General features: G+C 41.4%; 1 protein-coding gene across 1 annotated transcript in view; it reads left to right on the top strand.

Moving 5' to 3' along the window:
- grin2ab (glutamate receptor, ionotropic, N-methyl D-aspartate 2A, b) overlaps positions 1-17,102 on the top strand; it is a 98,482-nt gene extending 81,380 nt beyond the window's left edge. The window contains exons 4-13 of the mRNA XM_047802732.1: positions 5,981-6,095; positions 8,890-9,092; positions 9,354-9,519; positions 9,621-9,774; positions 9,881-10,006; positions 10,424-10,653; positions 10,974-11,134; positions 11,285-11,472; positions 11,559-11,797; positions 12,069-17,102. Of these exons, the coding sequence (XP_047658688.1) occupies positions 5,981-6,095; positions 8,890-9,092; positions 9,354-9,519; positions 9,621-9,774; positions 9,881-10,006; positions 10,424-10,653; positions 10,974-11,134; positions 11,285-11,472; positions 11,559-11,797; positions 12,069-13,907 (3,421 nt within the window). The 3' untranslated portion in view covers positions 13,908-17,102. The remainder of the gene's footprint in view (positions 1-5,980; positions 6,096-8,889; positions 9,093-9,353; positions 9,520-9,620; positions 9,775-9,880; positions 10,007-10,423; positions 10,654-10,973; positions 11,135-11,284; positions 11,473-11,558; positions 11,798-12,068) is intronic.
- Positions 17,103-26,245: the final 9,143 nt, after the last annotated feature.

The following is a 26,245-nucleotide window of genomic DNA, read 5'->3' on the forward strand; positions in this document are numbered from 1 at the left end:
CTTTGGTTCAGATTAGCAGCTCATAGATTTGATCCTCAGCTAAATGCACTTAGATTTGTCCTTTGGTCTGCACCTGAGAGAGAGCTCTGTGTTCTCACCTGCTTAAAGAAGCACATTAAAGTGAAGAACACACCCAGATCTACCTTCATACGAACCAGTGTGTGTGTAAAAACATCTGGAATAGTTAAACCATGTTATCTTTGCTCTACATTATAACGGTCTACACCTATTACACTGCTCTACATTATAACGGTCTACACCTATTACACTGCTCTACATTATAACGGTCTACACCTATTACACTGCTCTACATTATAACGGTCTACACCTCGTACACTGCTCTACATTATAACGGTCTACACCTCGTACACTGCTCTACATTATAACGGTCTACACCTCGTACACTGCTCTACATTATAACGGTCTACACCTATTACACTGCTCTACATTATAACGGTCTACACCTCGTACACTGCTCTACATTATAACGGTCTACACCTATTACACTGCTCTACATTATAACGGTCTACACCTCGTACACTGCTCTACATTATAACGGTCTACACCTATTACACTGCTCTACATTATAACGGTCTACACCTATTACACTGCTCTACATTATAACGGTCTACACCTCGTACACTGCTCTACATTATAACGGTCTACACCTCGTACACTGCTCTACATTATAACGGTCTACACCTATTACACTGCTCTACATTATAACGGTCTACACGTATTACACTGCTCTACATTATAACGGTCTACACCTCGTACACTGCTCTACATTATAACGGTCTACACCTCGTACACTGCTCTACATTATAACGGTCTACACCTATTACACTGCTCTACATTATAACGGTCTACACCTATTACACTGCTCTACATTATAACGGTCTACACCTCGTACACTGCTCTACATTATAACGGTCTACACCTATTACACTGCTCTACATTATAACGGTCTACACCTATTACACTGCTCTACATTATAACGGTCTACACCTATTACACTGCTCTACATTATAACGGTCTACACCTATTACACTGCTCTACATTATAACGGTCTACACCTATTACACTGCTCTACATTATAACGGTCTACACCTCGTACACTGCTCTACATTATAACGGTCTACACCTATTACACTGCTCTACATTATAACGGTCTACACGTATTACACTGCTCTACATTATAACGGTCTACACCTCGTACACTGCTCTACATTATAACGGTCTACACCTATTACACTGCTCTACATTATAACGGTCTACACCTCGTACACTGCTCTACATTATAACGGTCTACACCTATTACACTGCTCTACATTATAACGGTCTACACCTATTACACTGCTCTACATTATAACGGTCTACACCTATTACACTGCTCTACATTATAACGGTCTACACCTCGTACACTGCTCTACATTATAACGGTCTACACCTCGTACACTGCTCTACATTATAACGGTCTACACCTATTACACTGCTCTACATTATAACGGTCTACACCTATTACACTGCTCTACATTATAACGGTCTACACCTATTACACTGCTCTACATTATAACGGTCTACACCTCGTACACTGCTCTACATTATAACGGTCTACACCTCTTACACTGCTCTACATTATAACGGTCTACACCTATTACACTGCTCTACATTATAACGGTCTACACCTATTACACTGCTCTACATTATAACGGTCTACACCTCGTACACTGCTCTACATTATAACGGTCTACACCTCGTACACTGCTCTACATTATAACGGTCTACACCTATTACACTGCTCTACATTATAACGGTCTACACCTATTACACTGCTCTACATTATAACGGTCTACACCTATTACACTGCTCTACATTATAACGGTCTACACCTCGTACACTGCTCTACATTATAACGGTCTACACCTCGTACACTGCTCTACATTATAACGGTCTACACCTATTACACTGCTCTACATTATAACGGTCTACACCTATTACACTGCTCTACATTATAACGGTCTACACCTCGTACACTGCTCTACATTATAACGGTCTACACCTATTACACTGCTCTACATTATAACGGTCTACACCTATTACACTGCTCTACATTATAACGGTCTACACCTCGTACACTGCTCTACATTATAACGGTCTAAACCTATTACACTGCTCTACATTATAACGGTCTACACCTCGTACACTGCTCTACATTATAACGGTCTACACCTATTACACTGCTCTACATTATAACGGTCTACACCTATTACACTGCTCTACATTATAACGGTCTACACCTATTACACTGCTCTACATTATAACGGTCTACACCTATTACACTGCTCTACATTATAACGGTCTACACCTATTACACTGCTCTACATTATAACGGTCTACACCTCGTACACTGCTCTACATTATAACGGTCTACACCTCGTACACTGCTCTACATTATAACGGTCTACACCTATTACACTGCTCTACATTATAACGGTCTACACCTATTACACTGCTCTACATTATAACGGTCTACACCTATTACACTGCTCTACATTATAACGGTCTACACCTCGTACACTGCTCTACATTATAACGGTCTACACCTATTACACTGCTCTACATTATAACGGTCTACACCTATTACACTGCTCTACATTATAACGGTCTACACCTCGTACACTGCTCTACATTATAACGGTCTACACCTATTACACTGCTCTACATTATAACGGTCTACACCTCGTACACTGCTCTACATTATAACGGTCTACACCTATTACACTGCTCTACATTATAACGGTCTACACCTAGTACACTGCTCTACATTATAACGGTCTACACCTCGTACACTGCTCTACATTATAACGGTCTACACCTATTACACTGCTCTACATTATAACGGTCTACACCTATTACACTGCTCTACATTATAACGGTCTACACCTATTACACTGCTCTACATTATAACGGTCTACACCTCGTACACTGCTCTACATTATAACGGTCTACACCTCGTACACTGCTCTACATTATAACGGTCTACACCTATTACACTGCTCTACATTATAACGGTCTACACCTCGTACACTGCTCTACATTATAACGGTCTACACCTCGTACACTGCTCTACATTATAACGGTCTACACCTATTACACTGCTCTACATTATAACGGTCTACACCTATTACACTGCTCTACATTATAACGGTCTACACCTATTACACTGCTCTACATTATAACGGTCTACACCTATTACACTGCTCTACATTATAACGGTCTACACCTATTACACTGCTCTACATTATAACGGTCTACACCTATTACACTGCTCTACATTATAACGGTCTACACCTATTACACTGCTCTACATTATAACGGTCTACACCTCGTACACTGCTCTACATTATAACGGTCTACACCTATTACACTGCTCTACATTATAACGGTCTACACCTCGTACACTGCTCTACATTATAACGGTCTACACCTCGTACACTGCTCTACATTATAACGGTCTACACCTATTACACTGCTCTACATTATAACGGTCTACACCTATTACACTGCTCTACATTATAACGGTCTACACCTATTACACTGCTCTACATTATAACGGTCTACACCTATTACACTGCTCTACATTATAACGGTCTACACCTCGTACACTGCTCTACATTATAACGGTCTACACCTCGTACACTGCTCTACATTATAACGGTCTACACCTATTACACTGCTCTACATTATAACGGTCTACACCTATTACACTGCTCTACATTATAACGGTCTACACCTCGTACACTGCTCTACATTATAACGGTCTACACCTATTACACTGCTCTACATTATAACGGTCTACACCTATTACACTGCTCTACATTATAACGGTCTACACCTAGTACACTGCTCTACATTATAACGGTCTACACCTATTACACTGCTCTACATTATAACGGTCTACACCTATTACACTGCTCTACATTATAACGGTCTACACCTCGTACACTGCTCTACATTATAACGGTCTACACCTCGTACACTGCTCTACATTATAACGGTCTACACCTATTACACTGCTCTACATTATAACGGTCTACACCTCGTACACTGCTCTACATTATAACGGTCTACACCTCGTACACTGCTCTACATTATAACGGTCTACACCTATTACACTGCTCTACATTATAACGGTCTACACCTATTACACTGCTCTACATTATAACGGTCTACACCTATTACACTGCTCTACATTATAACGGTCTACACCTATTACACTGCTCTACATTATAACGGTCTACACCTCGTACACTGCTCTACATTATAACGGTCTACACCTCGTACACTGCTCTACATTATAACGGTCTACACCTCGTACACTGCTCTACATTATAACGGTCTACACCTCGTACACTGCTCTACATTATAACGGTCTACACCTAGTACACTGCTCTACATTATAACGGTCTACACCTATTACACTGCTCTACATTATAACGGTCTACACCTCGTACACTGCTCTACATTATAACGGTCTACACCTCGTACACTGCTCTACATTATAACGGTCTACACCTAGTACACTGCTCTACATTATAACGGTCTACACCTATTACACTGCTCTACATTATAACGGTCTACACCTATTACACTGCTCTACATTATAACGGTCTACACCTCGTACACTGCTCTACATTATAACGGTCTACACCTATTACACTGCTCTACATTATAACGGTCTACACCTATTACACTGCTCTACATTATAACGGTCTACACCTATTACACTGCTCTACATTATAACGGTCTACACCTATTACACTGCTCTACATTATAACGGTCTACACCTCGTACACTGCTCTACATTATAACGGTCTACACCTCGTACACTGCACATTATAACGGTCTACACCTATTACACTTGCTCTACATTATAACGGTCTACACCTATTACACTGCTCTACATTATAACGGTCTACACCTCGTACAATGCTCTACATTCTAACGGTCTACACCTCGTACACTGCTCTACATTATAACGGTCTACACCCTCGTACACTGCTCTACATTATAACGGTCTACACCTCGTACACTGCTCTACATTATAACGGCCTACACCTATTACACTGCTCTACATTATAACGGTCTACACCTCGTACACTGCTCTACATTATAACGGTCTACACCTATTACACTGCTCTACATTATAACGGTCTACACCTCGTACACTGCTCTACATTATAACGGTCTACACCTCGTACACTGCTCTACATTATAACGGTCTACACCTATTACACTGCTCTACATTATAACGGTCTACACCTCGTACAGGTGCTCTACATTATAACGGTCTACACCTATTACACTGCTCTACATTAGAACGGTCTACACCTCGTACACTGCTCTACATTATAACGGTCTACACCTATTACACTGCTCTACATTATAACGGTCTACACCTCGTACACTGCTCTACATTATAACGGTCTACACCTATTACACTGCTCTACATTATAACGGCCTACACCTATTACACTGCTCTACATTATAACGGTCTACACCTATTACACTGCTCTACATTATAACGGTCTACACCTATTACACTGCTCTACATTATAACGGTCTACACCTATTACACTGCTCTACATTATAACGGTCTACACCTATTACACTGCTCTACATTATAACGGTCTACACCTATTACACTGCTCTACATTATAACGGTCTACACCTATTACAGTACTTTACTCTGTAATGGTCTACACCTTGATAAACAAGGGATTCATCAATATGATCTTTTCTTCTGTTTCGTTCTTTATTAGTTCTCTCTCTCTCTCTCTCTCTCTCTCTCTCTCTCTCTCTCTCTCTCTCTCTCTCTCGGCCTGTTTGTTTTGTCAACAAACAGTAATTTCCATCCGTCTCCCTCAGACTCATTATTGCTGAAGAGTAACATGTAACATTACACTGTGTGTTTCAGGTACATGATGGGAGTCAATCTGGAGGGCAGAGATCTGTCATTTATGGATGATGGTTATCAGGTGAACCCTAAACTGGTGGTAATCGTACTCAACACCGAGAGGGAATGGGAAAAGGTGAGCTTCTTTTTTCTTCTTTTACTTTTATATTTATTTCTCCAGATGAAAACTTCTTCACAAGGAAAAGCATGAACGGCATGTGGGTCTGTGGAGTCTTGGGTCTTCTGGGTAACTTGGTGAGAAGGAACAGCGTTCAGAAACAGAGAAGATAATGTAAAGAATAAAGAGATGCCAGTGATCTCACTTCGGTGATGTTCCACACCATTACATGCAACTATAAACGGATAAAAAGCATGATCAATCTGAAGCGCTAGAATAAATCAGAAACTGTTTGCATTAACAAATCAGGGTGTTATAATACCCCTTTTCTTTTCTCTCTCTCTTTCTTACTCTTTCTCTTTTGTCCACATAAACACACACAACATCATCAACCCAACACAGGCTAGCTTTCAGATACATATGAAATGGCTGCACTAATCTTTTCTCTCAACAGGAAGAGTGAAGTGTGATGGGCAAATGTACTTGTACTTTGTACTGTGTGTGTGTGTGGTGTGTGTGTGTGTGTGTGTGTGTGTGTGTGTGTGTGTGTGTGTGTGTGTGTGTGTGTGTGTGTGTGTGTGTGTGTTTCGTGGTTGAGCTGTGTTGAGTTCCACAGTGAATCATTATTTCCTGAATGAGTTGTTTTGCCTTCACTGGTGTTTTTGGATCGTTTCAGTCTTCTCAGTTTGCTCTTTCACGTCTCGCTTAATTTAGCTAATTGACTAAATAATGCGTTGGTTTGCTTCATAATAATCTATCTCTTAGCCTCGTTCTCTCTTCCTGTCATTAGTTTTAGGTGTTCTCTCACTCTTTCTCTCCTCTTCATGCTCTCGTTTTCCTAATCACTTCCCCGCTCACACATTCTTTTAATGACTTCTTATTTCTCTGAGGTCTCTTTCGTTCTCTTTTCTTTCTTTTATTCTTTTCCGCCGTGTGTTAAAACCACCCCAGAAATCAGAGAACAGATCAGCGGAAGCATCTTCATCTCCTTGTATTAGGATGCAGCTTCACAACCGGTTGTTTATCACAGCTACCTGAACCACAAGGATGTACTCATATCCAGACTCAGCAAGATTCTTACAGACACAGAGACTTTGATGAATGACTGTCTTTTCTGCTTTTTGCATAAAGAGACGCACCGCACACACACGTGCACCGGGTTCTCACATTTCCAGCTGGAACATGGCCGGCCTATTCGGGGACCACTAGACGCAGAAGGGCCGGGTGCTGAAAATGGAAATTGTTCAGTACTAGAGATAAGAGACCACCTGCAGAGGTACCAAAAAGTGGTCAGAGGGATCCTGTAAACGGCTCACAGCAAACTCGGCAGTATGCCGGTATGATCGGCATGAGTACAAGCCTTGGGAAGAATATCCTCCTCCTATTTCCCACCTCCACAGGTTTGCCAGGAGGCAGGGGCCATATTCCATCATCTGCACAACGAGGTACAGTATAGCAGGGCAGAGAAGATAACTTAAAATTGTGAAACCTTTGACAGTGCGGAATGTATGATCTTAATTGTAGGTTCGAGACCAGAAATCTTTTACTATGACATGTCTTTAAGGAGTCTCCAAAGCTGGACCAGCAGAAAGCAGAATGCAGACACACCTTCTGCAGCAAACGATTCACTGGGACATTTGATCTGACACCGACCCACAGTGGCCACATGGATACAGAGAGACAGGTTGAGGCACCGGATAGGGAAATCTCCACCATGAGGAACATGGGCATGATTGCTCCTACAGCACGTAGGTTATAAGGCACTTGTAAGTTGGTGAGATGAAATCCCAGCATCACCAAGCTGTCATTGTTAAGCCCTTGAGCACTGTATGGCTTAAAAGAGAAGGTTGTTCTACGTTTATTACCTCCATAAAGGATATTGTCAGGTTCCACTTTAGGAGCGAATGAGGGAGGATTTTCCTCATTCCTCAAGTCATGCGGCTGTGTTTGCATGGGGCTGCTGCCACCTCCCAATGCCTAATGCACTATGTACTGGCAGGTTGTGAAGTGATGTGGTCATCTCTAACAAGTCCTGGGATGATTATGTCTAGCATATGGTCCTCAGAAGTATACACAAAGCAGCTGTACACTGATCCTGCACAAATGGAATGAAAATCGTAAGCCATAACCTTAATAGCTCTAGACCTTGTACTAAAGGACAACTGCTGGAGTGCTACAGATGGTTTGTACTCCAGTTCTCACTGTAAGTCCCACTCACAGACCACCAAAGTGGCCATAATCCCATCAGAGAGGACAAAGTCCTGGACAAAATCCTTAACCATGCTCAAATAAAAAAAATATGTACCTGTGCAGTTTGAAGGATGCTTCAGCTCCAGGTGTTGAAGCAGTAGTATTGAAGCAAACTAGCACAGGAGCAACCTGCAGGATTGTCTTTCGTTCTTTCTTTCTTTCTTTCTTTCTTTCTTACTCTCATTTTCTCTTGCACACACAATCACTGAAACCCTGCAGTGTGTGTAAAGAGTGTCACACTAATCATTTCTCACTGCATTGGGCTAAAACAGGGGTGTGAGGAGAAGGTGCTGACAGAGATTACACACACACACATACACACACACATACACACACACAGACACACACACACACATGAATAACAATGCAAACACACTTGAGACAATTACAAAACATCAGTGCTAAATGTACACACATTAGACTGTCTAACACATTCTCACAATAACACAGCCTGAGGGAGGAAGTGACTGAAAGAACAATGCAGTGTGTGTGTGTGTGTGTGTGTGTGTGTGTGTGTGTGTGTGTGTGTGTGTGTGTGTGTGTGTGTGTGTGTGTGTTATAGATGGGCCGCTGGGAGAACCATTCATTGATATTGAAATTTCCTGTGTGGCCTCGGTACAACTCATTTGGAGATGCAGAAGCAGACGAAAATCACCTGAGCATCGTGACATTAGAGGAAAAACCATTTGTTATAGTGGACGATGTGGACATTCTGACAGGGACGTGTACGCGTAACTCTGTACCCTGCAGGAAACACATGAAGGAGTAAGACCTAGTGCCACATCACACACTAACTTTACTATATACCACACATCATAGAGTACGACTCTCTTCTGTGTGTGTGTGTGTGTGTGTGTGTGTGTGTGTGTGTGTGTGTGTGTGTGTGTGTGGTGTGTGTGTGTGTGTGTGTGTGTGTGGTGTGTGTGTGTGTGTGTGTGTGTGTATATGTGTGTGTGTGTGTGTGTGTGTATGTGTGTGGTGTGTGTGTATATGTGTGTGTGTGTGTGTGTGTGTGTGTGTTTACAGTAACTCTACAGGTGGATCGTATCTAAAGCAGTGCTGTAAGGGTTTCTGTATCGACATCCTAAAGAAGATTGCCAGGAACGTGAAGTTCACATACGACCTTTACCTGGTGACTAACGGCAAACACGGCAAGAAAATCAACAACGTGTGGAACGGCATGGTGGGCGAGGTCAGTAAGTACAACAACAACAACAACAACAACAACAACAGTTAAACATGAGACACGTGCAGCTCCTACACTGCTTCTCTGTGCTTGTCTTGGACTTGTAGGTGGTTTATAAGAAGGCCGTGATGGCTGTTGGTTCGCTGACCATAAACGAGGAGAGGTCAGAGGTCATCGATTTCTCCGTGCCCTTTGTAGAGACAGGAATCAGTGTCATGGTTTCCCGTAGCAACGGAACCGTATCACCCTCCGCTTTTCTCGGTACGTCTAACAAATCTCAGAGCGGTACTGTGACTCTTTGTCTTTTCACTCTGTTTTGGTGTCAATTTTGTGTAACTTCCTGTCGTCCCTCCGTCACTTCCTGTAGAGCCGTTCAGCGCGTCAGTGTGGGTGATGATGTTCGTCATGTTGCTCATCGTCACCGCAATCGCCGTCTTCCTGTTTGAGTTCATCAGTCCGCTGGGCTTCAACAGAAACCTCGCTCAGGGCAAAGGTAAAAACACCTGTGAACTAAATCCTCCCCTCCTTCTCTATCCTTTCTTTTCTTTCTTTCTTTCTTTTAATTATTTATATCAGCCTCTTTCTATCTGTCTCTTTCTCTTATGGAATATTTATTTCTGCCTTTTTCTTTGTTTCATTCTTTTTCTTTTTTTTTCATTTGTGCCTCTTTCATTCTTTCTTTAATTTTTTTTTTTTTTATTTTACTAATTTTTTTAATACTGTATTTGTTTCATTCGGTCTTTCTGTTTATATTTGTTCTATTTTTCTATCTTTATGATTTATTTAATGTCTCTTTTTTTTGGTGACTGAATTAAGCAGATTGTTTAATACCTCCTCTCTCTCTCTCTCTCTCTCTCTCTCTCTCTCTCTCTCTCTCTCTCTCTCTCTCTCTCTCTCTCTCTCTCTCCAGACCCTCATGGTCCATCGTTCACCATCGGCAAGGCCGTCTGGCTTCTGTGGGGTCTTGTATTCAATAACTCTGTACCAGTACAGAACCCTCGAGGCACGACCAGTAAGTTCATCGTGTCCGTGTGGGCCTTCTTTGCCGTGATCTTCTTGGCCAGTTACACTGCAAACTTGGCTGCCTTCATGATCCAGGAGGAGTTTGTGGACCAGGTCACTGGGCTCAGTGACAGAAAAGTAGGATTTTTATTTTTCTTATCCACCTTTTTTCAGTGCTGCCACCTGCACAGGTTTTAGACAGGAGGTACACATTTAACCTCAGATTATACTGCCACCAAAAATCTGTTGATATATAAATAACTTTATCACTTTTAAAATGATGTCACTTTATGTAAACTTTTTCATAAATGAACAGCATTTTTATTTTGGTCTTGATTATATTAAACAGTCTTCAGTCTTCCTCTTGGCAGGTCTGTTAAAGAGGAACGTTTGTATAGAATGCACCATTTGCTGTGCTGCTTAATTCCTCCTTAAACCTATTTTTCTTCTTTTTCCAGTTCCAGAGTCCGTATTCATTTTCACCGCCATTTCGTTTTGGTACGGTCCCAAATGGCAGCACTGAGAGGAACATCAGGAAGAACTACCCAGACATGCACCAGTACATGGTCAAATACCACCAATCTGGTGTCCAGGACGCACTGGTCAGCCTCAAGACGGGGTACGACCTCATCTGTCTTGTTGCATTTGCTTCCCGTGGATCGTTGATATCGCTGAGTTTTGCCATTAAGTAGAATTTCTCAAATTTCATTCAGTTCCTCAGTTGTAACCTGTCACAACCTGCATCTGTCTTCATTATTGGTTTGCACAGCAAACTGGATGCGTTCATCTACGACGCGGCTGTGTTGAACTACATGGCAGGGCGAGATGACGGCTGTAAGCTGGTGACCATAGGCAGCGGCTACGTCTTTGCCACCACTGGTTATGGTATCGCCCTCCAGAAAGGATCCTACTGGAAGCGACATGTAGACCTCGCCATTCTAGGAATCATTGGAGATGGTAGGTGTTTACATCAGTGCTAATATATTAATCAATGATTTTGTTTGTGGGCTGAGCCAAAGACCTGTTTGTTTATTCTGAACTAGGTGAGATGGAGGAGCTGGAGGCTCAGTGGCTCACAGGTATTTGCCATAATGAGAAAAATGAAGTGATGAGCAGTCAACTGGATGTGGACAACATGGCCGGTGTCTTCTACATGCTGGCAGCTGCCATGGCGCTCTCTCTCATCACCTTCTGTTGGGAGCACCTGTTCTACTGGCGACTGCGTTACTGCTTCACGGGACTATGCTCGGGACAACCTGGACTCCTCTTTACCATAAGCAGGGTAAAGAATACAATGAAATGGAGATAGAAAAACCTCAGAGTGCTTTTATATTAGTCTGATACCATCCTCAATTGCTCATAGTTGTCCTGATGAAAACTGCCATGATCCGATTACAACGTCCTAAACAATGAGATAAAAAAATAAAATATTCTGTGATGGCCTTGATGGAGGAATACAATATGTTACTCATTTCGGTATCTGTATTGACGAGTATCCAAAAACATCCCTGCAAAACTTAAAACTCTGTCTATGCCTCTTTGTGTTTGTTTAGGGTATCTGGAGCTGTATCCACGGTGTTCACATCGAGATGAAGAAGCTTCCTGAGTTAGGTTTCAGTCCTCAGGCCAACATGTTGCACTTGCTGAAATCAGCTAAAGAGATTACCACTTTAGGGGTAACCTCACCTAAACGACCCATCTCCAGCATCCTCTCTCCTACACCTGGACTATTGGAACTCATGAGTAGTAACAAAGGTAATAACCTGGCTCCAAAAGATGCAATCTACAACAACACCAACACCATGCTGTCAAATCGCCACAAAGAGCCTTTAAACAACACCCTATTGCCTGGTCAGTGTGCCCTTAGCCTAGCTGATGCCCAGTCTGGTGTGGTAGGTAGCGGAGGCCCAGGAGGAGGTGGTGGTGGTGGTGGTGGTGTTGGTGGTGGTATTGGTGGTGGTGCTGTTGACTCAGGAGTGCCTGCTTCCAAGTCACGTGCTCTTTGGAAGAAATCTGTCGAAACTCTGCGACAGACTCAAGGACCTAACGACAATTCCCCACCTTCCCCTGCAGCAGTATTTGAGCCTCATGCAACTATGAAAAGCCAGAGATACTTGCCTGAAGACTTGCCTGCACGCTCAGACATGTCTGATTGCTCTGGCCGTATCGACCTACCAAAACAGCACAAGGTTAAAGATACACTCCGGAAGCGTAACCGCCTGCCACGGGACCTTAGTGACATGGAACTGTCTGCATTGCCCAGCCAAGCCAGCCAGCAGAGCAATCACAGTGCTCACATCTATTCCCAGAACAGTCAGAGCAGCCAGATCTACACCATTGACTCAGTCGACCAGGAGCATGGAATACACTACCCAGACATATTCAATGAACACAGAGACAACAAGCTTTGCCCTTCATCTTCTTCAGACCAACAGCCAATTCTGCAGCTTAACAGTAACAAGTTCCCTCAGGCTCACGAACCAGATGTCATGCAGAATGCCACAACTGCTGCTAAGGAAAAGAAATACAATACTTACGGAAAGCCTGGTGGGATAGGGATCAGTCCAGCAGTGTCCAATCCTGCCCAGGACCAGAGACAAACCCATTGCCGTAGTTGTCTGTCCAAGTTCTCCAACTATTCTGGGCTGTATACCATGCGATCACCTCAGTATCGCTGTGATGCCTGTCTGCACTCTGCCAATCTGTATGACATCAGTGAGGATCAGTTCCTGCACCCTAACATAGGTGCCATTCGAGGCGGAAGCGTAGATAGGAGCTTCTGTGCTTTTCTGCCACATCCCAATGCTTCTTTCACAGCCTACCTTCCTCAGAGTGACCAAGAAGGAGAAGGGATCATTAGTCACTATCAGAATGAGGGCATTTATATCCATCGCCAGCACTCTTATGAGAATCTGCCTCAAAAGAATTCTTCACGACGTGTGAGCCTTCAGGACAGCACTCCTCACACTAACCTGCACACGTCCACTATGGTCCCAGATAAGCTTCCAAAGAGTCAGTCGGCACAACTTAGCCACACACTTGCTTCCGCAGGCATTGGCGCGCTTGGCATTGGCCCTCGCAGCAAATCAATGTATCCAGCTCGTCCGACGGAGAACCCCTTCCTGCAGACGCTCCGTGATGACCAGCGCCTGGCTCACGGCCGCAGCGCCACGGACATTTACAAACAGCTAGTGCCACTTACATTAAGTCCAGTTATCGACAGCAAGGGGCCTGGCATAGGGGTGGTGGCACCTGACCTATTTTACCCCGAGCATGTAATGCCTTATGTAGCCCTTTCCCCGGTCGGCACATTCACAGCCCCAAGAGCAATGAGTGCCGGCGGTGCCCGACGCATCTACAAAAGGATGCCCAGTATCGAGTCTGACGTCTGAAGGGTTTGAAAGAAAAACTACGAACCGATGAACTAGAGACTCTGAAAAAACAAGCGCTGTACAAAGCATCAGTATTTCCACATGGATACGGATTCATATCGGATTGTTCTTTACAACCAGGAGTTTAAAAAATGTTCATATTATGTTTCCTGCTCTTAAGTAAATCTGAGTTTGCCATTTCATCAGGTCCTCCCCTGTAGTTGAGCAGCAGCTCTGGGTCTTCCACAATAACATAGAAGATAGCACCAGATACAGATGTGCCACAGAGAGATAGTAAAAAAAAAAAAGCTCCTGGAAATTGCGGGGCAGCTCCAAAGAGTTTTCCATTTTTTAAAAATGAGCAACCAAAAATTGCCAGGTGGAATCGCATGAAGGTCAGAACGTGAAGGAAGTAACGAATAGTCCACAGAAAAATACCACAAAGGTATAAATCCGCACTAAAGAAACATCTGAATCCAAGTGAAATTAAATGCACTGTATAATATTGCAGGCTACGTTCACATTACAAGCTTCTTTGCCCGATTCCGATTTTTGCATCAGATCGATCTTAACATTTGTAACCACGAGTGATCCGTACTTGTCCTCACCGTCAGTGTGTGTCCCCAGAAATGTTTTAAACACTATTCAGTTTTAGTAGGTTTCTCAAAATTTAGGTTAAATCATTGGGATAGATCTACACATATTCCAAATAGACCATTCTCATATGTACCCATATATCTAGGACCAAATATGAACGTGGCTCAGGTTTTTTTTTTTCAGGTTATTTTGGGGGATATCAGATTTTTGTGTACACACCAGATCTGATGAGTGGTGCGACAGAAAAGTTCTGATAAGCTACAGCTCTCACTGGTCAGGAACCGAGCGACCTAGCGACCTAGCGACCTAGCGACCTAGCTCTCTGTCCCTGCTGTCTGTGTGGGAGGGTCCTACTCTGTCCTTCCTGTCAATCACCAGCCAGTTATGGGCATCTGTGAGCTCATGTATTGGAAGAGGTTAGATATCGCTTTCCTTTTCTAGCGGTCTGAAAAGACACAGATGGCTGGCTTCACAGATTTTGGGAGAAATCACGTGTTATCCTTCACCGTCGCCAGAAAATCGTACTTGCGTCGCTCGTATCTGGTAATGTGAACGTACGGGGGGAAAAAAACAAAACGGCCTTAAAAGGCTCAGCAGAAAATATTCTGACGAAACTTCCTACCCTAAAGAGACTTCTATTTTTTCAACGACATTTTTTTTTGACGGTGTAATATAAGAGATTCCTGGTGGACCCGGGGCCTTAGTTTAGAATTTCTGAACATGTTTACCTGCATGCCAAACACCAGAGCAGGAAGACAACTTCTCTGAGCCATCAGTGTCGGTCACGTCCTCACCATAACAATACTACATTATTACATTACCGTTATTCCTATAGCTGTCTAGGAAAACCCGTACGTGACGAGTCATTTTTACAGTTTTATACACTGCCAGATATTTGACCAAGCGGTGTGTAGACATACAGTATGACTGCTACTGTTCAGGATAATGAGAAAAAAAATGGAAGCTTTCAGTTTGTTGTAAAAAGACAAAGAGACGGTGATGATGCTGTAATCTGAAATCTGTACCAACAAAATGATGTCACACTCTGCACCGCAGGACCACACAGAACTTCACATACATCACTTCCTGTAGGACTAAACCCGCCTACCCCATCCTAATATTTATTTATTTATTTGTTTGTTTGTTTGTTTATTTACTTATTTATTTATTTAAATCTTGTTTTCATATATAACGGTCATCCAGCGATATGCACAATATCAGGTTGCAATATAAACTTTGTGTATGAAATTTCCTAGCTAATGTTTTATTATTGGTTCATCACATCATTTATGAATTGTAATACATGTGACATTAATTTATAAATGTGATTTGATTGCATATGTATATATAATATAAATATAAAAAATATATATAATAATAATAATAATAACAACAATAATATAATAAGAGCATGTTAATCTTCTCTATGGTCGGACTTTCCGAGTTGTTCCTTTTTCATATTTTGACGTGAATGGGAGTTACATGTTTACAGTGAATATGGAAAATATGGATTCTTCTCGAATGTGATTTTGATTCTCATTTGAATACATGGCAGAATAACAGAAAAAAAAAAGAAACTCGTTCGACCTGGACGACATTTTGGCTTTGTCTTCAGTTGTTTTGCATCTGAAATCTGAGATTTACATTCGCAGGGTTTTCGCCTCGCGCTCAAACCGCCACAGACAATAAAAAAAATTAAAATAAATAGAAAGGAAGTTGAAGAGCTCTAAATGAGAGATGTTATTCTCATAAAAAACGAGTCTATCTCTCCGAAGGCTCGTTCACCTTCCGGTTTAAATTTCCACAAAACTAAAGCCTCCGTCGGTAAGTGCTGAGGCGGCATCACGGCTGCTCCGGGATTAGGAGGTTATGAGTTTGCTCATTTAAAGACATTTTACAGTTATTAAAAAGCATCTGCTTTCACAGCACTCGACACTGCGTTAACGTTAACGCTAATGCTAATTCCTGACTGGAAATGATTGTCTCTCTTTACAGCTGATTTATAAGAGCACACTTTTGTACACTAAGGTTATGATTTCAGATATAAGTCTTAATGGCTTTATAACAGACATTAACGCTGCGTTAGCTTGTCAGAGAACAAGACGTCATGATCCAGATGAGGAGTTCTCCACTAAACAGTGACTTTTCTTCAGTGTCAGCACAAACATGACTCAACAAACACAACCCTACTTCATTTGACTCAGTCTGTTGGAGATACACACACACACACACACACACATGTCTGTACACAACATGATCTCGAAACATGCCGACATTCCGAACAGCTTTTGGATTCATCTGGGAAGTGAAATTCTCCTGGAATGTGGTGCCAATACTTTGTGATACTTCAGGAGTTAATCACTGGTGTCATCAGGACAGGTCCCAGGATCTCCACTAGCACATTTACATTAATCAGCATCAGTAACTCATCAGTGATTCTCTTCCAGGTCCGATTTAAAAACCGTAACTTCGACAAGATTTAAAACGATCGATAAATAAAGTGTAGAATTTACTTTGACCATGAAAAGTGATTTTCAGTCATTTAGAAGATTAAAAACCTTTTATTTTGTGAATTTTCATATCTGATAGACTTCATGCTTCTGCTCCACTTTATTATGTGACATTAAAGAGAATATTTTTCAAACTGGTTTGCATTTAATGTAATGATATGAAGAAGGAGCTGTAAATGGGAAACATTTATTTAGAATGAAAAGGTCAGTCGATACGCAGCTGACAATAAATATCACGATGATCGTTAACACAAAACTTCAATAAAGTTCAGCATTAAAGTTAAACGTTACTGCGGTCACAGCAACCTGCAGTGTTAGTGTTTATCTCTTAATACTGTAGTTATTAATACTGTAGTTATTAATACTGTAGTTACATTAATACTGTAGTTATTAATACTGTAGTTATTAATACTGTAGTTACATTAATACTGTAGTTACATTAATACTGTAGTTATTAATACTGTAGTTATTAATACTGTAGTTACATTAATACTGTAGTTACATTAATACTGTAGTTACATTAATACTGTAGTTATTAATACTGTAGTTATTAATACTGTAGTTACATTAATACTGTAGTTATTAATACTGTAGTTATTAATACTGTAGTTACATTAATACTGTAGTTACATTAATACTGTAGTTATTAATACTGTAGTTACATTAATACTGTAGTTATTAATACTGTAGTTATTAATACTGTAGTTATCTATTAATACTGTAGTTATTAATACTGTAGTTATCTATTAATACTGTAGTTACATTAATACTGTAGTTATTAATACTGTAGTTATTAATACTGTAGTTATTAATACTGTAGTTACATTAATGTTGTGGAACGTCTGTGATGTCATCTTCTCATATCTGTTACAGCATCTCTCTCTCTCTCTGTCTCTCTCTCTCTCTGTCTCTCTCTCTCTCTCTCTCTCTCTCTCTCTCTCTGTCTCTCTCTCTCTGTCTGTCTCACTCTCTCTCTCTCTGTCACTCTCTGTCTCTCTCTCTCTGTCTCCCTCTCTCTCTCTCTCCGCTCTCTCTCTTGCTCTGTCTCTCTCTCTGTCTCTCTGTCTCTCTGTCTCCCTCTCTCTCTCTTGCTCTCTCTCTTGCTCTCTCTCTTGCTCTCTCTCTCTCTCTCTCTCTCTCTCTCTCTCTCTCTCTCTGTCTCTCTCTCTGTCTCTCTGTCTGTCTCTCTCTCTCTCTCTGTCTCTCTCTCTCTGTCTCTCTCTGTCTCTCTGTCTGTCTGTCTCTTTCTCTCTCTCTCCCTCTCTCTCTTTCCATCTGTCTCTCTCTCTCCCTCTCTCTCCATCTGTCTCTCTCTCTCTCCCTCTCTCTGTTTCTCTCTCTCTTCCTCTCTCTCTCTCTCTCTCACTCTCTCTCTCGCTCTCTGCCCCCCCCCCCCTCTCTCTCTCTGTCTGACACTGGAGACTCCTTCCAATAAATATATCAGAATACGTTTTTTAGCACAGAGTCCTTGGTACACGTCCCTGTGAACGAGTGGTTACTATAGCAACATATCAGAATGGAACAACACGTGATGCACTTTAAGCACTAATTCTGCTCCGTCAAAATCATCACCTGTTTATTATGTAATTTATCTGTCTGTGTGTTTAATTAGTGAGACTCAGTCATGTGACTTTCATCTGCTGGTTTAAACCACGTGCCGTTCCTGACTCTGGTCCTGCTGACGTTCTCCTGTTAGAAGTTTTCTCGTCCTCTGAGCCGAACCTTCCGACCGATCGGCTAATTATTAATCCTTTAATGAGAGGAGGGAAATCTGCAACCCTTCCAGACCCGGGCTTTCTCAGCACTCATTTAAATAAGATCTATAAAACCTCGTCCCCTGACCTCGAGAAGGAAAGGAAATCTTCTCATCTTCAGATTCCTCTCAGTCTGCAGGTCTGTCTGCTCCACGGCCAAGTTCATTAGCAGAAGCTTTTTATTTTTAATCTGCATATGAAATGAAGTGAATGTCTCTTATTCTCTCGTCTGTTTAACACTCTGTTAAATAGTAAAGCTCCTACACACGACTTGAACTCTGATCATCTCTCCACTTCATCAGGCCACCGACGTTAGAAAGGACACTGTTTATACCACAAAACACCAGAAATACAACGGCACAACATTATAAAATAAATAGATAGATACAAAAAAATGATTAATAAAAAAAATGCATAGTAAAAAATATATATATATTTTTTTTAAATAAATTAAATGTTATTATTTAAACAAATAAATACAATATTTATCTTTTAAAAAAGTTCGACTACTGATCGGAAGGTCATTGGTTCGAATCTCAGGTCCACCAAGTTGCCACTGCAGGGCCCCTGAGTAAGGCCCTTAACTCTCAATTGCTGAAAATAATTCATTCACTCATCTTCTACCGCTTATCCGAACTTCTCGGGTCACGGGGAGCCTGTGCCTATCTCAGGCGTCATCGGGCATCGAGGCAGGATACACCCTGGACGGAGTGCCAACCCATCACAGGGCACACACACACTCTCATTCACTCACACACACACACACACACACACACACACACACACAAACTCTCATTCACTCACACACTCACACACTACGGACAATTTTTCAGAGATCCCAATCAACCTACCATGCATGTCTTTGTACCGGGGGAGGAAACCGGAGTACCCGGAGGAAACCCCCGAGGCACGGGGAGAACATGCAAACTCCACACACACAAGGCGGAGGTGGGAATCGAACCCAAACCCTGGAGGTGTGAGGCGAACGTGCTAACCACTAAGCCACCGTGCCCCCATCAAAATAATTAAAAATAATAATAAATGTAAGTCACTCTGGATAAAAGTGTCTGCTAAATGCTGTAAATATAAATGTGTGAATGTGTGTAAATGACTGTGATGTAAATGACTGTGATGTAAATGACTGTGATGTAAATGACTGTGATGTAGATGACTGTGATGTAAATGACTGTGATGTAGATGACTGTGATGTAGATGACTGTGATGTAGATGACTGTGATGTAGATGACTGTGATGTAGATGACTGTGATGTAAATGACTGTGATGTAGATGACTGTGATGTAAATGACTGTGATGTAGATGACTGTGATGTAGATGACTGTGATGTAAATGACTGTGATGTAGATGACTGTGATGTAGATGACTGTGATGTAGATGACTGTGATGTCCGTCGCTAATCGCACGAATCCGCTGGAAAACATCAGCGTCAGAGTAAACTGCAGAATTTCTCTGGGCTTCACCTCCACGGACCATTTACCAAGCGAATGGAGTCTCATAAATAGCCGTAATCCTCCTGAATTCGCTTTATGTCCACAGTTATTTGTGCTGTGAGTTTAACGGTGGACATTTTCACACAAACCGCTTCACAGAAATAAACTGTGGTGAAAAAAACCTCACTCGCTGATTAAAGAGCGTTAAGTTTGAATCCTTACTCCGAGATGTCTGACTGATACCTACTGACCTACTGTACAACATCAGAAGTCTTTTTCTCCTTTATAAACAAAAAGCAGTCGTGTGAAATGTCGCTGAAACGTTTCGCTAACACGCGATTTCTTTCTCACGGTGAACCACAGCACTGATGTGTTCAGATCTGATTCGTTGGGCGTTAAAAGAAAATTCTATATGATTGTAAATAAATCTGCAGAATGATATAGAGTTTTCTTCTATATTATAGTAAAAGGCAGACGTCGTCTCTGCTAACGACGCGGCGTTATGTGGAGCGTTCGGTCTTAATGGAAGCTTGTTATTTATCTGTGAGTGAGCTAATGCTATCTGTGCTAATGCAGTTCGGTCCTTTTATCATCCACAGCTATAACAATCTGCCTACATTATGTGCTCCATCTTATAGCCTTCACCACTCTGTTCGACCCCTCGGGCCATCAGACAAACAAATGAGTGTGTGTGTGTGTGTGTGTGTGTGTGTGTGTGTGTGTGTGTGTGTGTGTGTGTGTGTGTGTGTGTGTGTGTGTGCTGCGTCTCCCAGCTTTTCATCACAGCACAGGGTTGTTTTCAGGTCAGAGCTTCTTTAGAGCTCCAGCACTCAGGACACATCACCTTCATCATGGCTGGACCTTCTCAATACTGTCCTTCCCTTTAACCTCATGGTGGAGGTGGAAACACTGGAGAATGTTTAATGAAATATACTGGATTATTTACTCCAACCACCCGCCACGTCACACACACACACACACACACACACACACACACACACACACACACACACACACACACACACACACACACACCATTTAAACTAATTAATGCGACAAGCAGCAGCTGGTTTCCAAGAAGCACCAGGTTGTTCATCTGTTGGACTCATGACTCTACGACTCACGACTCTACGACTCTATGACTCACGACTCTACGACTCACGACTCTATGACTCACGACTCTACGACTCATGACTGTACAACTCATGACTCTACGACTCATGACTCTACGACTCTACGACTCTATGACTCTCGACTCTACGACTCATGACTCTACGACTCATGACACGACTCTACGACTCTATGACTCAAGACTCACGACTCTACGACTCTACGACTCACGACTCTACGACTCATGACTCACGACTCTACAACTCTACGACTCAACGACTCATGACTCTACGACTCTACGACTCTACGACTCACGACTCTACGACTCACGACTCTACGACCACACAATGTTGCTTTATTAAAACTTTTCTAATTGTTCCACAAAGCAGTTTGAGGTGAAATCCTGAGTTCTGACAAACTGTGAACGCTACTTCATCATCATTTAATAAAAAGTTCATTAAACTCAGTGATACTGAGATCGTGTGACATCACAACACACATTCATACTTTTTTTATAAGCAACAACATTATTGATAATAAAACAAAAAATAAACTGAAATCCTGAATAATAAATGATTCAATTCAATTTAAGTTTATTTGTGTAGCGCTGTTTATAATCGACATCGTCTCAGAGCAGCTTTACAGGAACATGAACACAGAACAAAAGGTTATTATAAAGAATAATATAAAGATTATTATTACATGAATAATATAAATTAATAAACACAAAAACACAAGATTAATATTAGTTATATATAAATGTGTATGTATTTATCCCTAATGAACAAGTCTGAGGTGACTCAGGTGACTGTGGGGAGGAAAAACTCCCTTATGGTAAAGGAAGGAACCTTGAGAGGAACCAGACTCAAAGGGGAACCTCATCCTCATCTGGGTGACACTGGGGGTGTGATTATATAACCTCATCCTCATCTGGGTGACACTGGGTGTGTGATTATATAACCTCATCCTCATCTGGGTGACACTGGGTGTGTGATTATATAACCTCATCCTCATCTGGGTGACACTGGGGGTGTGATTATATAACCTCATCCTCATCTGGGTGACACTGGGGGTGTGATTATATAACCTCATCCTCATCTGGGTGACACTGGGGGTGTGATTATATAACCTCATTCTCATCTGGGTGACACTGGGGGTGTGATTATATAACCTCATCCTCATCTGGGTGACACTGGGGGTGTGATTATATAACCTCATCCTCATATGGGTGACACTGGGGGTGATTATATAACCTCATCCTCATCTGGGTGACACTGGGGGTGTGATTATATATATACAGTCTGATAAATGTTGTAGTGATGTAAAACACCACATGGAGTCACGTCTCCTCTTTAGTGTCACAGAGTCTGATTGGAGCTGGTAGATCTGTAGACACCCCAAAAATATATCAAGAGTATCTCCTCCTGAACCAAATTTGGATATGTTGTAGAACCTGGTCTGGAGTTTGTTGCTGTTACTTTTCTAAGCGATCCGAGTACCGGTACTTCCGGTACCGGGTCTCAAAGTGGCCTTTTTTTCCCACAGACTCCCCTTATAAACTTTGGAGGTTTATAACTCGGAAGCTTTCGAACTCTCTACACCAAACTCGACCAGCTCCTTTAGGGTGAGACTCTGTACAAAGGTTTAAATCGGTGTACCGACTGGACTTTAGGTTGTCACGTAGCCCCGCCCCCAAATTATGTGAAATCACAAAACCTTTTACAACATGGACATGTGACATATGAAAACACTCAGCCCAATGTGGGGAACTTCCTCAAGAGTATTCGGATGACGTCACATGCTCGTCTCCACTTGCCTCTAAATGTTTTGGCACCCTAGCGTTCTGTCTACTTGCTTCCAAAACACTAACACTGACCCTTATGTCCACTCGCCTCCAAAAAGCACCGAATACTTGCATCGTCAAAGCCGACATCAAAGTTTATCGTGACGCACTTTACAAATCTAGTTTCCCATGAGTTTGCTCAGGTGCTCAGAGCCCTAGCAGCTTTTAGAGCCTGTTTATAGCTGGACATACTGTCCTTATACACACTTATAATAACCTCTAATTTAGTTTTTCTCCATTTTGGATCGAGGTTACGGGTCTCTCTCTTGAGGGTATGAGTATGACTATTATACCCCGGGGCAGGTGTTTTATCTCTGACCTTCTGTAATCTGATTGGACAACAGTGTCTAATGTGCTAGTGAATGTAGCGTCTATGCTGTTAGTCATTACATCTACATCGTGTGTGTTTAAAGGTACAGTAAGAAGTGATCAGTGCTAAACAGAGGTAAAGTTCCAGGAGCTAATATTACGTCATAAAATTTTATTTATGTTTGTTCTGATCACCAAAAAAAGGCAGAATATTTTTTTTATCTCTTTAAGAAACTCTTGCTCTTTTTTGTCTGACAAACTTTTGTTTAAGTAAATATTCTGTTGATTATAAATCATTTTTTTCCCCTGAATGTGAAAGATTTCACTGTGACCTTTTCACCAGGAAGTGAAATATGTTATTCTATAAAATGTTATATTAAAAATAAATGTAAAAGAATGACACTTAAGATAAAGAGATAAATGAAGAGATAAATCGTGTTTAGAGCCTAATTTCAGTGACAGTGATGTCGATCTGAATAACGGCGTAAACTGTAGGGACGCGACCCCAACCAGCGCTGGATTGTTGCTCTGCTTTATTCTGGATCTAACAAAGTTTTGTCAACACACCGGTGTAATTATTTAACAGCTCTGTGTCTCAGGACAGAAACTCACACCTCTGGTTAATGTTCCCTAATAAATGTTTTATCTAACTATTAAATTTCACTCATATTTATTTGATCTGATGTCATCTGTTCCTTCAGGCTAAAATTCATCTCTGTTACCTTTTATTGGCAAAATTGTACATTTAGCAGATGAATCCTTCCTAATGATATACATTACAGAATAGGAGAGAGTAGAGAGCGATGAGAGATATAGATGAGAGAGATAGATGTATGGGTAAGGATAATGAGAAGAGAGGGAGAGATATATATATATATATATATATGATAGATATAGTATATAATATCTATATGCATGTCTTTAAATATATATCTCTATATATATGTTTATTATATTATATATCTCTCTAGTATTATGTGATCTCTCTATCTATCCTATATATATCTCTCTGATCTATCTCGTTGTCTTATCTCATATCATACTATAGATATATATATATCTGTGTATTATGGGCTCTCGGTGAGCTCGAGTGTCATATATCTCTATAGTATGATCGCTCATAGAGAGATGAGAGGAGAGAGAGAGAGAGAGAGATAGATAGAGAGAGAGAGAGAGGGAGAGAGAGATAGAGAGTAGAGAGAGAGATATAGAGTAGTAGTGAGAGGGGAGAGAGAGAGAGAGAGAGGTAGAGAGAGTAAGTAGGGAGATAGGGGAAGCGATATAGAGAGTAGAGGGGAGAAGAGAGGGAGAGAGAGAGATAGAGAGAGAGGGAGAGAGGAGAGAGATAGAGGGGGATAGATAGTTCGATATAGAGGATGTGAATTCAGAGAGATATATAGAGGACGATATTATCTGATATGCTTTATCTCTCTATCTCTATGTTATGTCAATTATATATGCTCTATCTCTCTCTATATATGTTTCATTCTACTATCTATCTATTCTACCTGTCCTTCTACTCTCTCTCGCGGTTGTTGTTCTTCATCTGTGTCTATCTCTCTCTCTGTCTCTCTCTCTCTTTCTATATCTCTGTTTCTCTCTCTCTCTCTCTGTCTGTCTCTCTTCCCTCTGTCTCTCTGTTTCTCTACTCTCTATGTTCTCCTCTCTCTTATCTCTCTCTCGTTTATCTCTCTCTATCTTCTCTCTCTCTCTCTCTCTCTCTGGTTTCTCCTCTGTCTCTCTCTCTGTCTCTCTCTTATCTCTCTGTCTGTCTGTTGTCTGTCTCTCTCTCTCTCTTCTGTTTTACTCTCTCTCTCTCGCTCTCTCTCTTCTCTCTCTCTCTCTCTCTCTCTGCTCGGACTACATTTATATTCATTTTTCTGTGTTCTGCATTTCAATGCAAATCAAAAGGCCAAACGCCTCCATACACACAGCAGCTTTGGTTTGGTGAAGACACGGGTCTGTGTGTGTGAGTAAGTGTGTGTGTGTGTGTGTGTGTGTGTGTGTGTGAGAGAGAGAGAGAATAAGTGTGTGTGTGTATGTGTGTGTGTGTGTGTGTGTGTGTGTGTGTGTGTGTGTGTGTGTGTGTGTGTGTGTGGTGTGTGTGTGGTGTGTGTGTGTGCGTGTGTGTGTGTGTGTGTACGTTTGCTTTATATTTCTATATATTATAAGGTCCAAATGTGCAGTGGAGTAGTGGATGAGGAGAGGAGGCTGTACACACAGAATATAAGAGATAAAAGATTTAGTAAAAGTAGTGACACACATTACACAAGACGATCAATACAACACACATAAAAACACACACACACACACACACAACACACACACACACGCACACACGACACACGCACACACGCACACACACGCCGCAAGGCACGCGCACACACACACCCAACACACACACACAAGCACACGCACACACATGCACGCACACACACACACACACCACACACACACACACACACACATTCGTGATTAGGAGAACCTTCTACTAACGCCTCACTAATAACACTTAAATCAGAAATTTGCTTTCTATAGATTTAAAAGGAACTAATAATATTTTAATCAGAAGTGTGTTTATGTAAAATTACACTTTTATGATGCCAATAATATTTATTAGTATATTAGTATAATACTGATACTTCTAATAATAATAATAGTAATGTATGTAATTATGAAGTGTGTACACATTTCTATGGACACCTGAGTATTTAACAGAATATATTTTTCTCTGTATTAAAACTAAAATTCTGCTTGACTTTCTGATGTATAAGCAGAAGAAACAGTA

This window comes from Tachysurus fulvidraco, chromosome 18 (genome assembly GCF_022655615.1).
Source record: "Tachysurus fulvidraco isolate hzauxx_2018 chromosome 18, HZAU_PFXX_2.0, whole genome shotgun sequence".
Classification (NCBI taxonomy): domain Eukaryota; kingdom Metazoa; phylum Chordata; class Actinopteri; order Siluriformes; family Bagridae; genus Tachysurus; species Tachysurus fulvidraco.